Source organism: Lynx canadensis, chromosome C1 (genome assembly GCF_007474595.2).
Source record: "Lynx canadensis isolate LIC74 chromosome C1, mLynCan4.pri.v2, whole genome shotgun sequence".
In the NCBI taxonomy this organism is placed as follows: Eukaryota; Metazoa; Chordata; class Mammalia; order Carnivora; family Felidae; genus Lynx; species Lynx canadensis.
In genome coordinates, this window is record NC_044310.1 from 193,920,429 (window position 1) to 193,944,678 (window position 24,250).

At 40.1% G+C, this 24,250-nt stretch overlaps 1 protein-coding gene and 1 long non-coding RNA gene across 2 annotated transcripts; both read left to right on the top strand.

The window, feature by feature from the left end:
- The first annotated feature begins 713 nt into the window (after positions 1-713).
- On the top strand, positions 714-3,208 carry LOC115522062 (gamma-crystallin F). Its single transcript, XM_030327650.1, has 3 exons — positions 714-722; positions 814-1,056; positions 2,905-3,208. Exons 1-3 carry the CDS (start codon positions 714-716, stop codon positions 3,175-3,177), a joined length of 525 nt encoding a protein of 174 aa, XP_030183510.1. The 3' UTR covers positions 3,178-3,208.
- A 3,077-nt stretch (positions 3,209-6,285) lies between these two features.
- Positions 6,286-7,528, top strand: LOC115522063. Its single transcript, XR_003971245.2, has 2 exons — positions 6,286-6,641; positions 6,793-7,528. It is a non-coding gene; the product is annotated as an uncharacterized LOC115522063 (long non-coding RNA).
- Positions 7,529-24,250: the final 16,722 nt, after the last annotated feature.

The window sequence follows — 24,250 nt, forward strand, 5'->3', positions numbered from 1 at the left end:
AGGGTTTCCTGGCCAGAGGTGCCCCAGCTGAGGCTCCAGAGATGGCCCTGGTCCCGCCCAGTGTCCGGGGAGCAGAGCAGAGGCCAGGTGCCTACACAGCACGCTTCCTCGGGGTCCAAGCCCCTGTCACCCCTCCTCACGTGTGTCAGCATATCTGCTGTAGCCACTTGCCAGCCTGTAGGTTCAGAGAGGGGACCTCTTGGAGGGAAATCCCATCTAATTTCAAACGTATTGTGGAGAAGGTGGTTCTTGCACCTGCTCCAGACCCTCACACCCAGGAAATGCTCTCTAATCCAGATGCCTCATGCTGGGGCCTATGCTGACCTCGGTCTCAGTCACTGCCCGGCCTTGGTAGTCAAAAAGGAGATCATTCTGAAACTGTAAAAGATAACCCAAATACCTCATTACAATTATTAACTGGCTAAGGGCCTTTGCTCAGTTCCAAATTCCTAAACAGGCTTCATTTAAAGGCCCCAGAGGCACCAAGTGACAGTTTTAACGCGGGTCATCAGTTCGAAAGCACTGGAGAGTCTAAGAGGAAACATACAATAAGTCCCCCACCCCACCCCCGCCGTCATTATGTAGAAAAGAGCGAGAGAAAATCCCCTCCTCACCCCGCGGGCCCCTTTTGTGTTGTTCTTGCCAACGCAGCAGCCCTCGTGCTATATAGACCCGCGCGCCGGCGGCCCATCACTGACCTCCATCCACCAGCCATGGGGAAGGTGAGCCCAGCGCAGCCGCAGGCCGGGAGGGGCCCCCGCGCCCCGGGGCTGGGGGCCAGGCCTCTGAGCCTTTCCTCCCCTTGCCTTGCAGATCACCTTCTACGAGGACCGGGGCTTCCAGGGCCGCCACTACGAGTGCAGCAGTGACCACCCGAACCTGCAGCCCTATTTCAGCCGCTGCAACTCCATCCGCGTGGACAGCGGCTGCTGGATGCTCTACGAGCAGCCCAACTACTCGGGCTGCCAGTACTTCCTGCGGCGCGGGGACTACCCGGACTACCAGCAGTGGATGGGCCTCAGCGACGCGGTCCGCTCCTGCCGCCTCATCCCCCACGTGAGTCCGGCCCCGCGGGCCCCGCCGGGCCCCGGAGCCACACGGGTGCTCCAGAGGCGGCATCCGTCGTGCAGGGTGGCGGCCTCCTTTGGCTGCCTCTCGCCAGGGTCTCCTCTCCTTTGCCAACATCTCTAAGCTTTCCTTCCACTGCAGAAGTATGCGAGGGGACGCTTCTCTTTTAAAAGTTCATTCTGCTCTGCTACAACTAAACTCACCTCTACCGGGACAAAGTAGGGCACCCGGTCCCTTCAGAGAGTCTATGCCCCAGGCGGTGAATAAGCAGCACGTTAGCACCTTTGCATCAGGTGGCCTGGGCTGCTTCCTGGGGCTCTCTCTCTCTCTCTCTTTCTGTAGAATGGGGCTCGTGAAGGCGGCTAGCCCACAGGGCCGGAACGAGGGTGAGAGGTGGGCACCTGGCACCTGGCAAGCCTCCCCTCCCCCAGCCACCACTGTTAGCGTGAGCCTCCCGCCCTGCTTCCCGATCAGGCAAAACAAGTGGCCGACAGTGTGATTCCAGCCGCTCCGGCAAAGCCCGCCGTTACCCAAATAAAGCCCCAGCGGCCTGGAATTCTGCAGTTAGGGATTCTCTAACCTGACTGCGACCCAGTCCTGTGGAAAAGGTACCGCTCCGGCCACGTCTGAAACCCCCTCGGAGGGTTTAACGCCTTGATAAGACCCAGCCCAGCACGAGGAGCCTGAAAACCTGGGTTTCCACGTGCCTGTCCCGACCTTCCGCGTGACACGCTGAGAGCTCTAGTCACGAGCTTCTCCTAAAAGAAGAAACCGGTGTGGGGCTGTTGTGGCGACCAAATCACGTGATGTACACGTGGGTCCTTGACGACCATGGAAGATTCCTCACTAGCAGCCCTTAATGCTGCAGGATATTGGTCGGGAGAATTTCCTGTTTATTACCTAAAGCAGATTTGCAGGAGCATATCCTAGAGCTGAGAATTGAAGCTAATCTTTGTGATGGCTCTTGCTTTTCAGGATCTTAGAGAAGCAGGGCTTAAAGGAGAAGGGAAGGGTCTAAGGATTGCCTGGACTGGACTCTCTTCTTGAATTGCCACCAGTCTGTGACTTCCCCTGAAGGAAAAGCAACTTGACTTCCTTTCCCACTAGCTTCTTCTAATACTGTTGAGATTCAAAATTATAACTTTTTTTTCCAGGGATCATTTTTAAAAATTTATTTAAATAAAGATATATAAATTATTACTTATATATAAATAGTATATAATATATAAATTTATAATATATGAATAATAAATTTAATTAATAAATTTAATAAATATATAAAATAAACAAATTTAAAATGTATATGATGTATATAAAATATACATAAATTATTACTTAAGAATGATACTAACTAAGGGTGCCTAGGTGGCTCAGTCAGTTGAGCATCCGACTTCGGCTCAGGTCAGTGGGTTCGAGCCCCGTGTCGGGCTCTGTGCTGATAGCTCGGAGTCTGAAGTCTACTTTGGATTCTGTGTCTCTGTCTCTCTCTCTGCCCCTTCCCCACTCAGGCTCTGTCACTCTCTTTCAAAAATAAATAAACATTAAAAAAAAAAAAGAATGATACTAACTAGGGCCAGTATGTATGGTTCATACAGGTTGTGGTCTTAGCTCTAGGGAGCACCATGCATCTCTTTACGTGAATGACACCTTCTTCAGTTCTGCAGTATACAGCCTATTCACTTGCACACAGCTGCCCTGGTGTTGGCTATCTTTAAAACTTGTCATCTTTGATGTAGAAAAGAGAAGGGAACGTCCAGTCCCTTGGGGGTTGTGTCCCTGGTTGCTAAGGGCTAGATTTTCTGACTTTTCCTCATCTGCTAATTGCTGAACCCACAGACCAGCTCCCACAGGATCAGGATTTATGAGCGAGAGGACTACAGGGGCCAGATGGTAGAGATCACCGAGGACTGCTCCTCGCTTCACGACCGCTTCCACTTCAGTGAGATCCACTCCTTCCAAGTGCTGGAGGGCTACTGGGTCCTCTACGAGATGCCCAACTACCGGGGGCGGCAGTACCTGCTGAGACCGGGGGACTACAGGCGCTACCACGACTGGGGGGCCACGAGTGCCCGAGTGGGCTCTTTGAGGAGAGCCATGGATTTCTACTGAAATATTTTTACTCCACCTTATTCTCCATCTGGAACCTAATAAAATATTTCCTGCGTGTTTGATGCAATCATGTGGTCCTCTTTTCCTTTTAGGCTCAGGAGAAAGAAAGCTGGGAATAATGTAAATTTGCTTATACTTACCAGTGGCAAGGGTGGTATGGGATAGCAGTTAAAAGAGCCGCCTCTGGGACCCAAATGCCTGGTCCAAACCCTTACTAGCTATAGGTGATGGGGCAAATTCCTTAGCATTTCTGGGCTTCGGTTTCCCAACTTGTAAAACTTGTGATAATAACACTCTTCATCTCATAAGGTTGTGATGTGATTCCATGAGTTTTTATTTTAAAGTCACTGACACAGTTGAGCTTTGCATATAGTAGCTTCTAAGAAGCTGTTCTGTGAGCTTGCTGGTGAAACATCTGGCCACCTTCTTGCTAGTCTTTCTTAGTAGAATTCACTTTTGGAGATTGCATTAAGTGGGACAGCTAAGTGAAGTTGCATCCGAGGGAGACAGAGATAGATAAGTTTGTTAAGGTAACTACATCTGACATGTCTTAGGTCTAAAAATATGTGACTCGGCTGAATAGATTTATTATTTTTGTATCCAGAGCATAAATGTAAGAACAAAGTGTCACCTAAATAAACAGCCCAAAGGACTCTTCCAGATATTTTTCTACTTACGGGAGGTACAGAGCCCTTAGGTAATATGCTCTGATAAAAATGAGCACAGAGTGACAAAGTAAAGGCAGAAGGTACACATGATCAGGAAAATGAAATGTAATCATGCAAGGTTCATAAACCTATTATTGGCCAGGCTGACATGGTCTCCTAACTTGAATCAATCTTCATCACATCTAATTCATGAATCAGCATTTGATAATAATAATAATAACAGCACTAAGAAAGAAAAAAAGAAACTTATGGACACTATTCATTTAATTAAGTTCAACATTTCTTTGCAGGCAGATGAATTTCCTCAAATGAAATCTAAGTAGGTATTCTATTACAGTACTTCTCAATTTCAGATGTTTACATGTAATTGAGAAAAAAACCAAATTGCTTTCCAATTAGGGGGTTGCCTTAATTGTGAGAATGGCAACCTCTTGTTGAAATAGGGTCTTGGTGAGCTGAGCGGCCACAATTTTGAAGGAACCATTGAAAATGATTTTCTACTTGCAGAAAAAAAAAAAGAAGGGAATATGTTCAGCTAGGAAATACATTGCTTCTCAAACCTCCAACATTAGAGGAATAACGTAGTCATATTCTTTTTTTTTTTTAACGTTTACTTATTATTAAGAGACAGAGCGTGAATAGGGGAGGGGCAGAGAGAGAGGGAGACACAGCATTGGAAGCAGGCTCTAGGCTCTGAGCTGTCAGCACAGAGCCCGATGCGGGGCTGGAACTCACAAACCACAAGATCATGACCTAAGCCGAAGTCGGACGCTTAACCAACTGAGCCACCCAGGCGCCCCTGTAGTCATATTCTTTATGCATTTTACTTCCCTAACACACATGCACGCTCCTAGGTGTGTGAAGAAGCATTAAGAGCATTTAGATCTGCACTGCCCAAGGCAGCAGCCATCATCACATGACATTACTGGACCATTGAAATGAGACGAACCCAAATGAAGTTGTCCTAAGTATAAAACACACACCGGATGTCAAAGGCTTGTACAAAAAGTAGAATGCCAAAGATATCATTATTTTTCATATGAATTTAAATGAAATTATAGTATTTTTATATATTCACTTAAATGAAATCTATTTTACCTGTTTCTTTCAATCGTTTTCATGAAAATTTGAGATTCCACTTGTGTTTCTCATTCTGTGCCTACTGAGCAGACACCCAGGCTGAAGGATGAGTTGTAATTTGTATTCAGATACAGCTCAGCCTGAATACTGAATTATATAAAACCTGAAAATGAAAAGGTGGCAGAGGTCATGTTTGAGTTTTATATAGTCATCAAACATCCCTTCTGTTATGAGGAGGTACTCGGTGAAGTTATCATGGTCACCTCCCATGGACTGAGGCAGTGAGGGAATGGGTCCCTGCCTTGTCTCATCACATGGATTTTCCACTAAGTACACTGAACTGAAGTTACAACAACAAATAGGAATGATCCTCCACTCTAGAGGGCAAGCTCCTTCTTTCCTCAGCTAGTTTTTCCCATCCCTTTCCCTGTTCAGTGGTGGCCATTCAATTACAGCGTTTTTATTCTGGAAGCTGACATGATTGCCTCCCCTACCAAATTTAAAACTTCTAGAGCTAGGGATAATATCTCAAGCACATTTATATCTTCTGAAGGATCTAGCAGAGTGTGCCTAATACAAAGCAGGTCCAGTGATGTTGAATGAACACATTCAAAAAAGGAGAAAGTATATGTGAGTCCTTGGTTTCTGAAGATTGGATAAAAGAGTTTAATACGTTCTTTTCTGGAAACAGTACCTTGACCTAAGTGAGGTAAAAGGGGTTAGTCTAAATGCCTTGGGTGGCCAAGAAGGTAATGGGAATGTGAGAAGCTGTTGGTAGATACTAATAGGGTGGTGAGGTTTATGACTAACTGGAAAGTACGCGTCCTACTTAACTGCATTATGACTCAACAAGTTTAAAACACATGGAAAATACGATCCATCTGAACCTAAGGGCTGCTCCTTTGCCACCTCTGCACAGACACAATCTACTCTAAAAAGAATGCTTTAGGCAAAAAGAGACAGGTTTTCATACAGGACAGTTTTTGGGAACCAGACCTTTAAATCCCACCCAGTCTGGTGGCCATGGGACATCCCTTCACATAGCTCATTTCTCATGTGTTCAACTCATTATCCACAGAGACCAAATAGAGCCATGTCCTCCAAGTTAAAAGGAAATTTTTCAGGGCACCTGGGTATCTCGGTTGGTTAAATGTCCGACTCTTGGTTTCGGCTCAGGTCATGATTTCACGGTTTGTGAGATCAAGACCTGAGTCGGGTTCTCCGCTGATAGCTGCTTGGGATTTCTTACTCTCTCCCTCTCTCTCTGTCCCTAGCCAGGTTGCTCTCTCTCTGTCTGTCTCTCAAAAAATAAATAAACATTAAAAAAAATTTAAAGCAAAACTTTGCACTAAGAGCTATAGGCAGACAGGCAGGAAATGGCCACTTACCAGCCTGAAGCTGGGCTACTCCCTCAGTGCACTTTCTTACATGGCCTTGTTCAGCCTGCAGTTTACATTCTCACATGATGGTAGTAGAAAACACTTCAGTTATCTTTTCTCTGTGGGCCTTCTGTTTATCTCCACCCTGTTTCATGAAAGAAAACAGAATTGTCATTTCCCCGTTGAGCCCATTAGTAACAGGAAGTGAATTCATGCTGGAGTTTCCAAAGATCTGCCCCATTGTGCCACATTCTCTACCCTCCTGGCCTCTCAGCCTCTGCTGTTCTTCTCCCTGTACGGCATCAAAAAAGAGCCTGCAGCTTTCAGCACCACTGAGGTATAATTTTACATTCTCATTTTTTACTTTCCTCCCAGTATTGCTGAAAATAGTTTGCATCCTTGATTCACCTTTTCACTTTTGTAAGATGCATATGAGGAGAAGAAAACTGTCTTGTGCCACATATTCACACTAAACTTTTGTCTTGCAGCGGGACATAAAATGGGGAGATGTGCTCAAGGTCAAGGTGGGGAGTTGATCATCTGAACAGAGCAGTCATGAAAAGTCCTTGATGATTACATCCAGTGCTATAGACTTGGGAGATATCTTCATGGAGATGATGGGCGAACCCGTAGAATTGTCTGACATATACAAGAACAGTGTAGGAGAGGTGAAGGAGCCCAGATGAGAGAAATTCCTAGTAAGCTGGTGAAAAACAAATTGTTTAAGACAATGAGTTAAAAGAAACCAGTTGGAAATCAAGATTGCCAGTACTGCTTTGCTCAACCGTTTGAAAATTTGTTAAACCAAGGATTAGGTTTCACACTTTTATGCTTTAAAATAGCTTTTGTCTGTTCTTCGAGATTTTTTTATTTTTTTTTTTAATTTTAACTTCAAATTCATTTTCATTCAATCATGGCTGCCCTGAATTATTATTTAAGAGAGACACATTTTAGGTAATATGCAGGCCAACAATAAAGTATTGTCTAAGTGATGACTATACATTTATAAATTAAAAACTATGGAGTCATTTAAAAATATTGTATAAAATGGATCTTACAGTCAAAGATAAATCTTTAAAATACAATTCGATATATTACAATTATGTGTGTTTTCACACAAATGTGTATAGAAATTGATCTGAAATTATATATGCATATATGTGTGTATAGAAGGAAATCTGACCAAAATATACTATATGATATTAAAATGGTTGTCTCCATATAGATGAGATTACGTATGTCTTATTTTGTCAGTTTACTTATATATATTTTCTGATTCTTCTCTTAAATTATTCATTGTTTGTACAAAAAATGAAGCAAATCAAATAAACTGAAGGAGAGAAACAATCAAACTCTAAGAGAAAAAAAAAAGATTTTTAATACATCCCTTAACTTTTCAAACACTGTTGACATTGTTATAGATTTTATAAAAAGCATGAAAAATCACTGTCTAAAATATATTTATCTTTGACTTTATCCTGGCCAGATCAGTACCTTAGCCATTTCTGAACAGGAACACTTGCTAGTACTTAGGGGAAGAACCGGATTTTATAGAAGTTGTAATGATGAGAAAAACAGCAATCTGCTAAAAAGGTAAAAGTGGAACGTAAGAAAGAGGAGTGGAACCTCCTGGAAGCCACTGTCACTGATGCTGGAATGTCCCTCTATTTATTTCCATTTCCTTCTATTTATTCACTCTACTTTTCCAACTACTGGGAAAAAAATCAGATAAGATGGAGTCCAGTTTGACAGTCCCTGAAATTGGAATCTAGTCTGGGAGGAAGCATAATTAAACAAGAGGGACCTAGATGCTTCTAACTTATCAATGGCCCTGACACATCTATAAGATTTTGAATAAGTTCTTGTTCCAAATATGGGATGACAGTGAAATCCTGTATTTCAGTTATACAGGAGTTCAAAGAGAGATTTTTTTTTTTCCCTTCAAAATGCAGGCTCTGATATTTTGCAGAAATAGTTGAAAATGTTTGTAAAATAGCTGGATGAGAGTAGCTATATGTGGAATATAATGTGAAAAATAAAACCCAGAGAACCTAACTATTCATTAACATGCCCAGCCAAAAGCCTGGACATTGCATACTGTTCTATTTGAATAAATGTTGATAGGTCAAAGGCAAAGAAAACACCATATCAAAAAGGGACATTTTTTTGTTTTATTTTTCAAATTATATGCTGGTCTTCAAAACTCAATTCAAGTATGTCTTTGACAAGATGAGGGCAACGGAAAGTTTCTGTTTGTTCTGACATGCAATTATTTTCACCCAGCCACATTTGTAGCAATAAAGAAAGATGCTATCAGGCTGACTGACTGAAGGAATTCTCCACAGTGGAGGAAACTAGAGTTTTGATAAAAGACTCTGAGTAACAAAGTGATAAACTGTACACAGCCCCGAAAAGGTAAAGAGTTACTTTAGTAAGAGTTACGTGTGCTGATTAGTCTCATGAAGAACCTTTACTCTAGCCAGGAGAGGAGCTCAGGGTCATACTTACTAATTAAATGGAAAGAGAAAAACTGAAAACTTTGATTCATAACAAATACACATTGATAGTAGTTCAGCCTTACAAGTAGTGTGCATTTCACCCAAGAGGACCACGCGTAATACATAGCTATTGGTTATGTTCACTCACAAGCTTATGCCAGATGTGAGCCAAATCAAACCCGCTATCAGATCACAGAGGGAAATAAGAGAATGCAGAAAAAAGTATGTCTGTCTGCAGGATTCAGAGTTTGTTTTCTATTTTGTTGTCCACATATCTCCTTTGTGAAAATGTAGGCAGTGGAGCACTTTGGAAACTAATTTCCCAGAGAGTCTCAGTCTACACGCCCACCACCCTCGGAACACGCATTATCGGAGGACAAGACATCACACATTCCTCAGTTTATATAAAAATGTGTGCCTTGCCCATGTTCTTGCCTTTAATCGTGCCCTTGTGCCTTGTATTTTTTTAAATGGCACTCCTAATTACTAATAGCTTAGCTCCAGTAAGAACACGTCCATGTTAGTCTAACGGGTTTTAGTGCAAGTTGTTTCCTGGCAGAGTGAATTGGGGATGGTCTTGGAGTCAAAGCACTTGGCATTGGCTTCTTGCTCTTCCAGGCACAGATGTGTGCCTTTGGGCATACTATCAAACCTTTAAAAGTCTTGATTATTTTGTCTGTCAAGTAGAGAGAGTGAAATATTGCATTGTATTTGCCTTGCATAGGGCCAAGTGCAGACTGGGTGTTCAATGATTGTGCTTGTCTTTTCCTTTCCTCACCAAAACTGATGGCTCTATTTGCCTGGTAATTCATGGTGGAACACTTTGCTTTGTTGAAGATAGTAGGAAAAGCATGAATTTCAGTCAAATGGAGGTATAAAGAAAAATGAAAATACTACCTATTCGACATGTAATAAATGCCAGTTTGATTTTCTTTCTTTTCTTACATTAAAGGGACTGTATTTGAGATTAAAGTTGACAATATTAGATTTACAAATTATACCAATCTAATCTTTCCGCTGTTGGATTGGTTTTATCCAGTGAGTTGCCATCACTAACCAACAAAACAATAGAGCAATAAGTTAGAACAGAAAATCTTGGTTCCCTGAATTCCAATGTCTCTGTTACATATTGACGAGATTACACTTAATGCCTTCCAATGCTTCCTCTGTCTCTGTCCCTCCCCTGCTTGTGCTCTCTCTCCCTCTCAAAATAAATAAATAAACCTTAAAAAAATGTAAAAAAGATTATACTCAATGCCTTCCTACTAACTCCATTAGTAAATTAGGTCAGTCTATAAAATATTCACAGGACAATCAGGGTTTATCATCCTTTTATAAGGTTTTCCTTATTCTGAAACTGTTTTTCCTTTGAAACTCATCAATGGAGAAAGGGAATGTCCCAGGAACACAATGGTGAACTTCTGAACTGAAATCTGCTCTGATTTGAGAAATAATAAATAAAGAAGTAAATAAATAAATGAATAAATAAATAAATAAATAATTTTGTCTTCTTTGCTTCAGGATGTATTATGTTAGATCTCTCTTGTTTGCAGGGGATGGGTTCCCTCACCCCCAGTGGATGCCTGAAAGTGGATAGCACCAAACCCTATATATATTATGTGTTTTTCCTATACTTATACACCTATGTTAAAGTTCAATTTATAAATTAGGCACAGAAGAGATTAAAATAATAACTAATAATAATATAGAGCGATCATAACTATGTACTGTAATAAAACTTACGTGAATGTGGTCTTTCTCTCTCTCAAGATATCTTATTGTGCTGCGCTCACCCTTCTTCTTGGGTCGATGTGAGACAATAAAATGCCAATGTGGTGAGATGAAGTGAGGGGAATGATGTAGGCATGGCACGGATCATCAGGCTACTATTGACCTTCTGACATATTGTCAGATCATCTGCTTCTAAACTGTGGTTGACCTTGGGTAACTGAGGCCCTGGATAAAGGGAGACTACTGTATTTCCAGTCAGTGCATGGTGATATGAAACAAGTGCTCGTGTGAACTGGAAGCTTCATTTTTAAGAACCAGAAAATAAACTGGATAAAAGAATGCTCGTCCAGATGGGCATCAGTGCTGACTGAATGCGGAGAAACGAGATTTACTCAGAGGTTTTGGTATTCAAAAAAAAAAAAAAAAAATCACTCAATGTCCTCAGTATTCTCAAATTCTGTCCCAGTGTCCCTTGTCAGGAATCATCAGAATTAAGAAAAAGAAGTGACAAGATGAGGGTCTGCCCCTTCTTTCATCTGATTCATTTATTTATCCTCATTTAAAAAAAAATTTTTTTTTTCAACATTTATTTATTTTTGGGACAGAGAGAGACAGAGCATGAACGGGGGAGGGGCAGAGAGAGAGGGAGACACAGAATCGGAAACAGGCTCCAGGCTCTGAGCCATCAGCCCAGAGCCCGACGCGGGGCTCGAACTCACGGACCGCGAGATCGTGACCTGGCTGAAGTCGGACGTTTAACCGACTGCGCCACCCAGGCGCCCCTATTTATCCTCATTTTATCATAGTGTTCCAAAAGGGGAAAGATGGTCACTCGTGAGAACAAGGTTTTGATATTATAGGCTCAGTAATGATACTGCTGATAATGATTATAGTACAAAAATAATAATTCAAATGATTATATTGTTACTAACTTTAAGGACCATAATGCACATGTAGTTAATGGATTCAACTCCTATTTCCATTTCATCTCTCCTTTCCCTCCTGGATGATGCATCACAGTACTGTTTCCACCAGACCCAAGCTCAAAATTGAAATCGGGTAAGTGGTGGTTCCTTTGAATATTTTCTGAAATTGAAATCTAATTACTTCTAGAGTGCTACTTCTGAGTTACCATGTTTTACCCGGGCAAGGTTTTATTCACATTATCAGTCAAATGTTAAAAGGAGAAAACAACATTACCACGGGGATAATTTTTCCTTGTATTTCCTCTCAGTCACTCTCTCTTCTTCTCCGAGTTTCCTGACCGTGTGGTGTGGATGTGGACCAACCACTGTTGACTGCATATCTGCCATCTATTCTTCCTTCTCTTGGAAAATCCAAATTGTGCTCAAGTGTTCAGCCTTCTCCATGTGCTCTGTGATTCTCAGGGGAGGCAACCCCAGCCCCAGCTCAGAAGCGGTTACGAATTCTAAACCAATTGTGTTAATCCTGCCTGCCCATCCAATTAAGGAATTCAGCTTTAAGCCAGACAGATCAAGACATTCTCCTGATGACTGATATCAGATGAGAGTTGACATATGACCTAAACTGGCTTCCCCATACTAAAGAAAAGCCAGTTGTTACATGTTGCAGTCAAAGCTTTCTCTTTGTCCTGCTGGGTTACTTTAGCTATCTGGAAACGTCATGGGTAGGTTTGCAGTACTTAAAAAGTCCAGAAACAACCTCATCTTAGTAAAGCCAATTCATGGGGGAAGGCAGAACCAAGGAAATTGCAGAGAAGCCAGAATCCCATTTTGACCATGCTTGGAGACTGTCCTCTCTTTAAACTTCCTATTATGTGAAATACTAAATATCTTTATAGTTTAAGCTAATTTGAGATGGAGTTTCCATTACAAGTAGCCCAAAGCATCGTAACGGAGGCAGGGAAGAACTCCCTGTACCTGGAGCTCCTGAGAAGGCCCTCCTGTACTTAATCCAATTACATTTTTCCAAACTCCACACTTGGTGGCTGAGATTTGGGCACATGACCAGGTCTGTCCCATCAGGGTGGAAGAGCTTCAGATCTGCAAATGGAAAATTTGGAGGAACTGAACTTTCTTTTGATTCCCCAGTGGATAAGAATGAGACCGGATATAGCTCTGGTATCTACACTAAACCAGTAATCTTCCTTTTCCCTTATGCCATTTTAGATTGAATTTTCTGTGCCTTACAACTGAAAGCATCCTACATGAGAGTTAAGCCTCTAAAAAAATACCAGTGTGGGTATATTTCTATTGGAGTTTTCATTTTTTTGTGCATGATCTACATTCGACGACTGCAATTATTTTTCAAAAGGATTTGCAGGTTTGAAAGGGCCAGAAACCCACTCATTTAACGTTTATTTTTGAGACAGAGAGAGATAGAGCATGAATGGGGGAAGGTCAGAGAGAGAGGGAGACACAGAATCTGAAACAGGCTCCAGGCTCTGAGCTGTCAGCACGGAGCCCGACGCGGGGTTCGAACCCACGAACTGCGAGATCGTGACCTGAGCTGAAGTCGGACGCTTAGCCGACTGAGCCACCCAGGCGCCCCCAGAAACCCACTCATTAAAAAATAATAATAATAAATCTTCAACTGGGAAATTAAGCCAATGTGAAGACAACATATCTTTTCCTTTAAAAAGTTTATAGTCGGTGGAGAACCTGTATTAGAGTTCCTCCCTTTATGCAATTCACGCACAGAGAATGGCAGATTGGTCAGCTGCCGTTTTCCAAGAGGCCATGAGACAAGCTGCAGAACATAAGAGATCATCTTCATTAAAACTGCCGTGGTGTGTTTTCACTTGTCTCAGGCCAGGCACAAACACTCCATGTTCCACGTTAGGAAAATAATGAAAGTTGACGCCTACACCACTTTTACCTGCATAATAACACAACTCGTACTTTAAACACATAAACACTAACATTAGTGCCAGAGTTTTCAATGTGGTCCTGCTGAGAAGTTATTCACATTGCTATGGCTCAGGAAAATTTGGGGGCTTATTCTTGTTTTGGAACCCTGCTATAGCATTTGACATATTCTTTCGACAATTGTCCGTGACAGCAAATCTCCTATTAAGTGTGGAAGCAGCTTGTGTATCAGCACCAGTGATGTAGCAGGACGAATTAGGTGAGGGATTCAACCAGCAAGGCAGCTTTTGATCAAAACAATGAAGTGAGGTTATGAAAAACCCAGGCACGCAAGCAAGTGCAGAATATTTTTGCCTCTGATTTCAGCGGGACCATGAAAAATACCTGCTAGCATCTTCAGAAAAACAGAAAAATGTTCAACGAGTCCACCAAAATTTTCCTAGAATACTAGTCTACTATGAGAATGTATTCCCCCGGTGAGAAGAGCATTTTCCTCTTTTAGAATGTTCTCTGAGCATGCAAACATCTCTGGGTGGGACAGATGGAGGATAAGCTGGTGATCTAATACTTAGTCAAAAATGATACGAATATGGTGGGGTAGGGGCCCCTGGGTGGCTCAGTCGGCTAAGCATCAGACTCCTGGTTTTGGTTTAAGTCATGATCTGATGGCTTCATGGGTTCGAGCCCCACATCAGGCTCTGCACTGGCAGTGTGGAACCTGCTTAGGATTCTCTCTCTCCCTCTCCCTGTCCCTACCCCACTCACACTGTCTCTGTCTCTCTCAAAATAAATAAACTTAAAAAAAAAAAACAACATGGTGGGGAAAGTGGGAACTGGAAGAGATAGTGTTAAATCCATGGTTATTGAAAGGGGCAGAGAGGATGTTGACTTGAAACGACAATCTGTATCTCCTGTGAAGTTCTGCCTAGGCCTTACCTATGGGATAGGGAAAGAATGGGTACTGTGTGATGTTCCCATATCACAAAAGGCCCCGGCAGGTATTGGGGAAGAGATACTGCCCCAGGTCCCATGAATGATAGAATTTATTGCATCTCACTTTCAGTAATTCAAAAGCTTCACCCACCCATTACCTTCTCACACTCTGAAAGACTTTATGACTTCTTTGTGTTGGTGAAGACAGTTGGACCTCGATGATTTCACACACCCCAGGTAGCTTTAGACTTCATTCTCAGGGACACTGCTCACTTTCCATGGCATGAAGAGAACAAAAAGTGACTTTTTTTCTTTAATAGATAAAGAACTGTAAGTACCTTTTTCATTTCTCCCAGTATTTTTATTTCAAAGTTTTGCCATGTCTGTTTCTGAAAGGAATGGAGATGACTTAGAGATTAAAATGGACAGGGAAAGAGCCATTTACATCTAAAACAAACCAGATCCCATTTCAAGCTAACAAAATGCACTTTAGTTGAGTAGACCTAAAGCACTTTGCGACAGTGAAGTAACTATCTCCAAGTTCTCTGGCATCTACTGCAAATAGGGGAAGCATAATGGTCTGCATAGCTTTTATTTTCTGGCAATTTCAAGTGGGTCCATTCATCTCTAGATATAAATTTTTGCTTAGACTGAAACCTCAGGTTATATTTATCATGGGGACCTTTGTTTATAAACGGAGGAGAGGGACTTTGTGCTGGAAAACGTACAGCCAGGAGAAGGTGGCTTGATGGGAACAAGGGGGTGGTTTCCTTCATCAAATAAAACCAACTCTGCTGAGAGTTACAGGACATGTAAACTTGGAAAAACATAGAGTAGCTACTACAATTCAATAATAAAAAGATAAATAACTGAAATAAAATAGGTAAAAGGATCTGAATAGATATTTCTCCAAAGAAGATATGAAAAGATATTCAACACTAGTAGCCATCAGGGAAATGCAAACCCAAACCCCCACGAGATAACACTTCATACTCACTTGGGTGGCTCTAAAACAAACAAACAAACAAAGAAACAAACAAACAAAAAACATAAGTGTTAGAGAGGACGTGGAGAAATTGGAACCCTCATACACTGCTGGTAGGAGCATAAACGGTACAGCCGCTCTGGAAAACAGTCTGGAAGTTTCTCAAATAGTTAAATGTTATATATTTACCCAAGAGAAATGAAAGCATATGTTCATATACAAACTTGTTTATAGCAGCATTATTCATAACAGCCTAAGATGGAAACAACACAAATGTCCACCAACTGATCACCAGACAGGCAGAATGTGATATATTCATACAGTGGAATATTATTCAACAATAAAAAGAAGTAAAGTACATGCCACAACATGGGTCAGCCTCGAAAGCATAATGCTGAGCAAAGAAGCCAGTCATAGGAATTGCATACTGTACGGTTCCATTAATAGAAAATTTCCAGAATAGACAAAGCTACAAAGATAGGAAGTAAGTTGGTGGTTGCCTAGGGATAGGGTGAATGATTGGGTTGAATGTGAATTATATCTTAAAACATTTCAAAAACATAGAGGACGGCTTCAGGGCGTCGGGCTCACAATGTCACAGACAAAATAATCTTAGAATTTTTAAGCCTTTTTTTTTCTCTTGTTAAATTTCTCGCTCTACAATAAAATTTTATATTTGATGCTTTAACCAGGAAGTTGATGAAAAGATAATTCTTCTGAACTAAAGGATGTGCAGGACGTATAAGTGGTTTCCACAAAGTCCTATGCAATCAGTAACAGATGTGCAAACAGAAGCCTGGTTTTCTGACTTCAACCTAGGACTTGGTCTCTTAGCAACACAGCCCTTCAAATTGCTGGTTTCAAATACTCAAGCCCAGAAAATGGAATTGTATTAAACAGCAAGGAAATATGGTCACAGGGACGCGACTTCTATTTTATTCATTATTTAAGCTTATTTTATTAAAATTAATTGGCTATTTTATTCGATGAAAATAAAAATGTACAGATTTTGACCCCAGACCTTTAGAAAATACAGTACAAACCAGTCGCAGTTAATTCAAGCCAAAGTTAAAAGGAATCATTTCTCACCTCCAATTGTGATTTTTGAAAAGAGTGTCTCATTCTTCCTTGAAAGAGTGGTTTCTTAGAGAGAAGGCGCAATCCGTGGTTGAGGTCAATTTTTTTCCCCTCACTCACTGATCTTCGAATTGTATTCAGTGCTCAGTGTATTAGTGAGATGAAAAATACTGGTGAAAACTAGGAGTATAGAAAGAACAGAGTGTTCTAAGACAGACTAGGAGGGGCTGAAAGTTAAAGAGGTCTTTCTGGCGACCCACTGAAACTCTTATTTCAGTTGGCTCTGTCCTATTTAATAGCTCAAATCAAATGAATTCTTAATGCCATCTACACCCTGCAGATGAAATGGAAAACTGTCTGCTTGAAAGGAATGCAGAAACACAAGCAGTTTCCTAAAAGTTCCCTGTGTCTGGTGTGCTGTACCATTAACTTCTTATTTTTCTTGTTCCTGTTAACATTTCTGTCATTTTACCTTCCCTTAAAGGCTTGGAGCTGTTTTAGACTTTTGGTCTCTCTGGTATCTACATGAGTTTCCTCTACAGAATAGGGACTCACAAATGTCTTAGTTGAAGGTGCTGATCTCCGTTTTGGTGACCATTTTTTATTTTCCTGCTTTCATGTTGTCGGCACCTAAAAATCCCACCTTTTCCAGACCCACATCTTTGTCTTCCTTATGCCTCTTCACCAAAGGAATTACATTTCTAGGAATGAGGACTCACGTCCAGTCTGGGACCATGGTTAGGGTTTCATTAAAATCAACCTAAGAGAAGTACAGAGGTCGCCCTGTGGTTGTAGAGCTGGAATGCTCTGACTGATGACAGGTAACCAATAGGAGGGGCAGTCACTAAGGTTTCAGAAGAAAATGCTGCACTTCAAATTATATTTGCTTACATGTTGTTTCAGTTGGTTATGTCTTTGTTGGATGCTCACTTCACAGTTTGGCTGATCGACAATGTCAAATAGTGTTGGCCTCTGGCGACTGGAATGAAAAGGAAGCTATATGCAGCCTCTTCCCAACCCCAAATCTCTACCATTTGGTAAGGAGGTAAAATTTGGCTAAACATAAATATTGATTAGCAAGCAAAGAGAAGAAGGGGCCAATAACTGAGCCCGAGGCATTGGCAGGCAGTAAAGCCTCTCCCAGTTCCTATCTTTGGACAAAATTAGCATCTTGTGGTGAAATAGTTGGCTATATATACCTCTGTTCTTGAATCACCTTTTCAAAAAACTTGATTCTTGTCTTTCTTGCTTTCATGGTGTCTGTGCTTTTTAGGTATTTACAGTTTCACTTCAGTTTTGGAAGTAGAGTATAAAAAGCGTAAAAACAGGTATTATGTGAGGTCCCATACAGTGACAAATTGCTTTTAAAAACTTTAAAAAACTCTTTAAAAAACTCTTTAAAAGACTGCTACGCCCATTTAAACCTCACCTAGATGCTCTAATCAATGTTTTGAGTTATTTTCACTTGTTACTACTAACTTAAATATCCTTCACCTGCCAGGCTGCCAAACTGTGTCACTTCCCCCTTCAAAACCTGGTTTTGAATTCATATCCCTTATCTTTTCAGTTACTCAAAATTAAAAAGAAAACATTTGGGTTATGCTTGACTCCTCTTCTTTACTATTCCACATGTAACCCACCTGTCAGCTTTTTCTTCAGTGCATCTCCGTAACCCTATCCCTTCTCCTTAGGTCCGCGACTTGCACGCTGGACTAAGTGCGCCATCATCTGTTGCCTGGGTTTATGACAATAAATAGTCTCATGGAAGGCCCTCGGCATCTCCTTTTCTTCCACGGTCTACTTTCAACAAAGGAGCTGGTATGATCCTTTTATAACAAGTTATGTTACGTTACTTTTCTGCTAAAACTCTGGCACCGTGTTTCCATCAATTAAAGTAAAAGCTGAAGCCTTTATTTTAGCCTAAAAGTCCCTATGATCTGACAGTTATCTCACTGGCTTCCTTCCCTATTATTCTTCTGTTTGTTATTTTACTTTGAAACACTTAGATGGAGCAAGCCAGCAGGCTCTCACGTTAGAGGTTTTTCTTTAGTTATACCCTCTGCCTGATGTGTTCTTCTCCAGATACCTTCCTGACTAGCAATTTCCTAACCTTCAAGTTTGCTCAAAGGGCTCTTGTGGATCATCCCATTCCATACTACAAACCTTCCAATTCACTGCCTGCTCCAGTGTGACTAGTCACCATTACTCTACTTCTCCTTTTGATGACCCATAGAAACTGCCTCCCTTGAACATACTCTAAATTAGTTTTTACTGTAGTCTGTCTCCATCCACTAGAGTTAAGCTCCACAGGGACATAAACTTTTGCTGTGTTACTTGATGATTTACTTGTCCACTGAACTGCACTTGGCACATGATAATTTACTCAACAAATGTATCTCTTTATGTTAAGACAGTGAGTCACTGAAACGGAGATTTGAGTTGTGATGGCTCATTTTAGTCCATTTTGTTGGAATATGTGTTTGTCATGGAACCACACGGAGACCAGGGTGTTGGGTAGTTGACATGTTTATCATCCCCAGTATCTCAGCTTAAACGGAATGTCTAATAGAGGTTCACTTATGAACCACTGGGTTTTTAAATAAAAATATCTAACTCATGACAACCATTTGTCATTCACTTTACCAAATCCTGATGCAAAACAAGAGCGATGGATAAGTCAGCTCCATGATTCATCTGTATTTTTTCCTTATCTGCTGATCTGTCTCTTTCACTCTTTGATCTCTTCCTATTCCATAAATCATTTCTTTTTTTGCAGTTCCCTGACTTCTTTCCTTTCTTTTCCCTCTAATTCAAACTTCAATAAAAATAATAAATATATAGCAAATGAGATAAATGTATCAGTGAAACAAATCAAAACAAAAAAGCCTTGATGCCATGGCTTAGATTTTATATGAAATATTGTTTTATGTTACCCTTTTTTGTATATATCCATAATGTAGGGATTTTTGATATCTCCATCAGTACATTGTTGGTTTTATGTTTGTGTGCATATATGTGTGTGTGTTGGTAGGTGACATTTCATTTTCATACATATGTAATATATATATGGTTTTTTTTTTTTTGAGAGAGAGAGAGACAGAGCGTGAGCAGGGAAGAGGGGCAAGAGGTAGAGAGAGAGAAAATCTTAAGCAGTTTCCATGCTTAGCGAGGAGCCCAACACAGGCCTTGATCCCACTACCCTGGGACATGACCTGAGCCGAAATCAGGAGTCAGATACTTAACCAACTGAGCCACCCAGGTCCCTCTATACATATATATATATATATATATATATATATATATATATATTTTTTTTTTTTAATTCCAGTATCATCTGTTATAGAAACTGGGAAAAATAAGGGAAAATATAAATAAGAAATTATGGTCACAAAAATCGCACCACTGAGAGGCAATCACTGGTTACATTATATTAGAGATCATCACTATTTACATATCTGTGTCTTAAAAATATGTTAGCTATTTCCTCCTTAATTAAAAAAAAACCAAAATTGTAGTTTTAACTAGAGCTGTGTATTATCTTTGGGGATTTTATACATTTGGCATTCATTATATATGCGTTATATAAAATGGTATCATTACCATCAAACAATATAGAAAAGAGCAAAGGAAACAGTTTCAAATCCATTAAGAGTAATAATTTTTAAATCACTAGAGCTTTTTTCAAACAAGTGTATATACTGGAAATAGGATAAAGAGAAGTAAGTTTTTTTTTTACTTTAAATCATTTTCCCATTCTATTTTTGTTAAAAAGGAAGAAAGAAAATGTACTTGAATTTATCAAAAGAAAATTGAAATGAATATATGAAATTATTTTCACAGCAAGATATTTTAGGAACTAAAGTATCTAAGTTGATTTTTTTTTTAAAGTGGCCTGTACTAACATATTTCAACTGCCCATGTTAACTATTGAACTCCTACTATAAAACACTAAGGCAATTACTGTACTTACAATTTCTTCCATATCCCATTTTCTATAATTTCATGATTTTTATATTTCCAAAAAACTTAATATGGAGGTAGAGTCAGTATTCACATCCATCCTTTACTGTAGTTTCTCCATAGCTGACATGGTAGGCAGGATAATGGCTCCCAGAGATATCCACCCTATAATCCCCAGGACCTGTGAATACACTACCTTACATTGCAGAAAAGACATCGCAAATATGATTAAGTTAAGGACCCTGAGATGGGAGATGATCCGGGATTATCTGGGGTGGGTCCAATATCATCACAACACAATGTTTAATATAAAGAATCCTTAGAAGTAACGGGCGTGGGGGGGGGGGCAGGCACGTGAGAGTCAGAAAGAGATTTGAAAATGCTGTTCTGCTGGATTTGAAGAGAGAAAATGGCTATGAGCCAAGGAGAGTAGGCAACTTCTAGTCTCTGGAAAAGGCAAGGAAACTGATTTTTTTCTAGAGTCTCTAGAAGTTTCACCCACTCTTGATTTTAGCCCAGGAAGGCTCATTTTGGACTTCTGACCCACAGAACTGGAAGATAAGAAACTTGTGCTGTTTTAAATTTACAAAGTTGGTGTTATTTATTATAGCAGCAATAGGAAACAAATATACCTGAGTTTTTTGTTCTGATTTGTGTCTTTAATATTTGGGTTTGGTCCAATAGGCTTTCATGAGTGTTCAAGATGCTGTATTCCCTGAGTTCTTAAATGTTTGAGAATATACACCTCTTGTGTTTATGTCAAAAACATACCAGCGTATCTTGCTACTCAGATCCTTTTTTTTTTAAATATTTACTTATTTTTGAGGGAGAGAATATGAGTATGGGAGGGGCAGAGAGAGAGGAGGACAGAGGATGTGAAGCGGGCCCTGTGCTGACAGCAGCGAGCACTATGTGAGGCTCAAAGTCACAAACTGTGAGATCATGACATGAGATGAAGTTGGATGCTCCCTGTACTTAGATCTTTTTGTAAACATCACTCCACTCTCTTCTCATATTATGATTATTCCTAGAGAAGTTTTTTTCTCCTTTCTTCAAGACTAAGTTTTCCTGCCTTGATATTCTAAGATTCTTGAATTGTAGTAAACTTTACAAGTCTGCCTCTTGGTATTGATTATTTTCTGTCTATATTTTCACTCTGGAAAGTTTTTTGATCTACAGAGTGCATGTTTATTTTGGGGAAAGGTTTCTCCCATATATCCTTGGTTTGTAATTCTACATGCTTCTATCTTAGGAAAACTCAGTTAGGTTAATGCTGAACTTTCTTTATCTTTTACATACATAATCTTTATAATTTATATTTTGCATATGTTCTTTACCTTACTGAGTTGTGAAATTTCTTCAATTCTGAATACTATCACCCTGACTACAATTTCACTCTAAAGTACTTCTTCCTGTGGCTTCTAATATGACTTTGCCTCTGGAGTGTTTTTGCTTTACATCCTTTCCTCCTCACTGTCATCTAGTTTGTTTTTCTTCTTCTTTTTTTTTTTTTTTTTTGTCTTCTAATCTTTCCTTTAAACCTCACTGTGCCTTTGTGGAGATTTTTCTAGACAATATTTCACTTGGGACTGACTATGGAGAATTATTTACCAGATGTCTTCCACTTCTCCATTTAGTGAGTCTCTTACAATTCATTGTTTTCACTTGCCTTTTGCTCAAGTTTCTTCAGAGATGTTTTCATTGATTCCACACATTTCTTTATACTATTGATTTTCTTTGAATGGGGAGATCTTGTGAGATGTGAGCTTGGGCAGTGGCAGGTTTTGTTTGGTTTTTGATTTTTAAGAGACCCTCTTTCACTGGAGGAACATGTTTCCTTTCAGTTTTCAACATTCTTACAGGGAATCAACTACTTGACATCTAAGGATGTCTAATCTAAATCTTGAAGTTAACAGCTTACAAATTGAGCAATCTTTGCCTGCCAATTAACAACAACATTATTCTTCTGGTTTTTAAGTCAAAAACCTTGGGTCGTCCATGATGTTTCTATTTCTCTTTCTCCCTCCAATCCAACCCACGGAAAATCCTTACATTCAAAATATATCCAGGATCCATTCACTTATGTCTTGCTGTAGACTTCTCTCTGATCTCACCACTTGGAACTAGCAACCTTAATGTCTTTTCTGCAGACAGCCACAGAGCACTACAGGTAAGTAGGTTAGATCATGGTAATCCTTGACTCAAATCTCTCCAGTGTTGTCTGTATCATGCAGAATAGAAGCCAAAGTCCTCTTGTGATCTAATTTCCCTCTTGATCTGGGCCCAGTCTTATCACTGATTCCCTACAACTCTCTTGCTCATTCTACTCCAACCACTGGCTTCCTCTCTGCTGTTCTAGAATACTAGGTAAGTTTGTACCCCATTCCTTGGCTTGCTGTTCCTTTGTCTAGAGTGCCTTCCCCAGGTCTCCACGTGATTTGCTACCTTTCCTATTTCAGGCTTGCCCAACTGCCATTTTCTCAGGTAGAACATCCCTGGACACTCTTAACTGAAATTTCAAACTTTCCTCCTGCCCCCCCCCAATCTTACTATCTATTTTCCTACTTTATTTTACCCTATAGCATTTATCATAATCTAAAATACCATATATTTGTTGAATAACTATATTTTCCCCATGAAACTAATATAACAGTATGCTAACTAAATGAAATTAAAATTTTAAACAAGAAAAAAGAGAGAGAAAATGCCATATATTTTTCACACTAATCTTGTGTGTTGCCAGTTTCCCCTGTAGAATATAAGGTTCATGTCATAGGGCTGGTCTAGGGTGAGGTAAAGAGATGCTCAGGGTCATGTTAGTGCAGGCACCCCAGCCCCAGCCTTGCTTTCTTAAAGGCAGAGATTTTTATCCATTTGTTGGTGGACACCTCCAATATGCCCACAGTAGTACCTGGCATCTAGCAAATGTTGGACAAATGTTTACTGGTTGAAAATCGCTCATATACTTAATAATTTCAGAAAACCCAACATATCCCAAATAGTATCTGCTGGTCAGTATTGGAGGTTAATAACAAATTCACCTCCAGTGACCTATTTTAATTCCATTAAGGAGTTTCACATTAACAAGGTATAAAACGCTTGATAGAATATTCAACCTCACCCATATAGGCATATTTTCACACCTGATTCAGAGATGGGGTTAGTGAGAAATAGTTCTTTATCCATGGGTAGGTATTTAAAATCCTCTCCCACATGCCAGAGGTTATAAAATGCACACCTGTATTGTGCACGTGTACATTTATTTGCATATTATACTTGCCTTAACATGCAAAATAAAATACATTGGCCTTAAAATACTTTGTATTTTAAACAGCTAAAGCTACTCTTGTTTTGATTAGTTTTGGTTAGTTAGTTCCCTGCTATGGAGATCTACAGTCTGAGGATCATCTTATATTCCTTTAGTTTTTTCACCGCATTGCTTTGTAATTTATGTGAGAACAGAGTGGGGCAGAAGGAGAGAGCACAGCATTTATCGCAAGGCTACCACACTATAAGTGCCCTAATCCTATGCTGAGAACATTCGGCGACATTTATCAACCAGTTGAGTCAAGAAAATTCCATTAGAGAATTTATGGTATGGTAAATACCATATGGATGGTAAATACCATAAATATGGATGGTAGAGAAAATTTCTAGGGATAAAACTTAGGTTATGCCTTGTATTCTAGTTGCAAAAAAGGCAAGCATCCATTATAGTTGAAATTCAAATTTATAACATGTGGATTAGAAAATAGACTAAAATACTGAATTCTAATATCACAAAGAGTTATTTTCTAAAACAGTTTTCTGGGATTCTACATCAGGTGACTTTTCTTTCTTTTTTTCTTTCTTTATTTCTTTTTTTTTTTTTTTAGCTTTTAATTAAACCTTAATTTGGTCATGACATTTTGAG

Coding starts and splice junctions, on each gene's coding strand:
- LOC115522062 (XM_030327650.1), top strand. Junction 1,057..2,904: donor CCTGCCGCCTCATCCCCCAC/GTGAGTCCGGCC, acceptor CTGAACCCACAG/ACCAGCTCCCACAGGATCAG.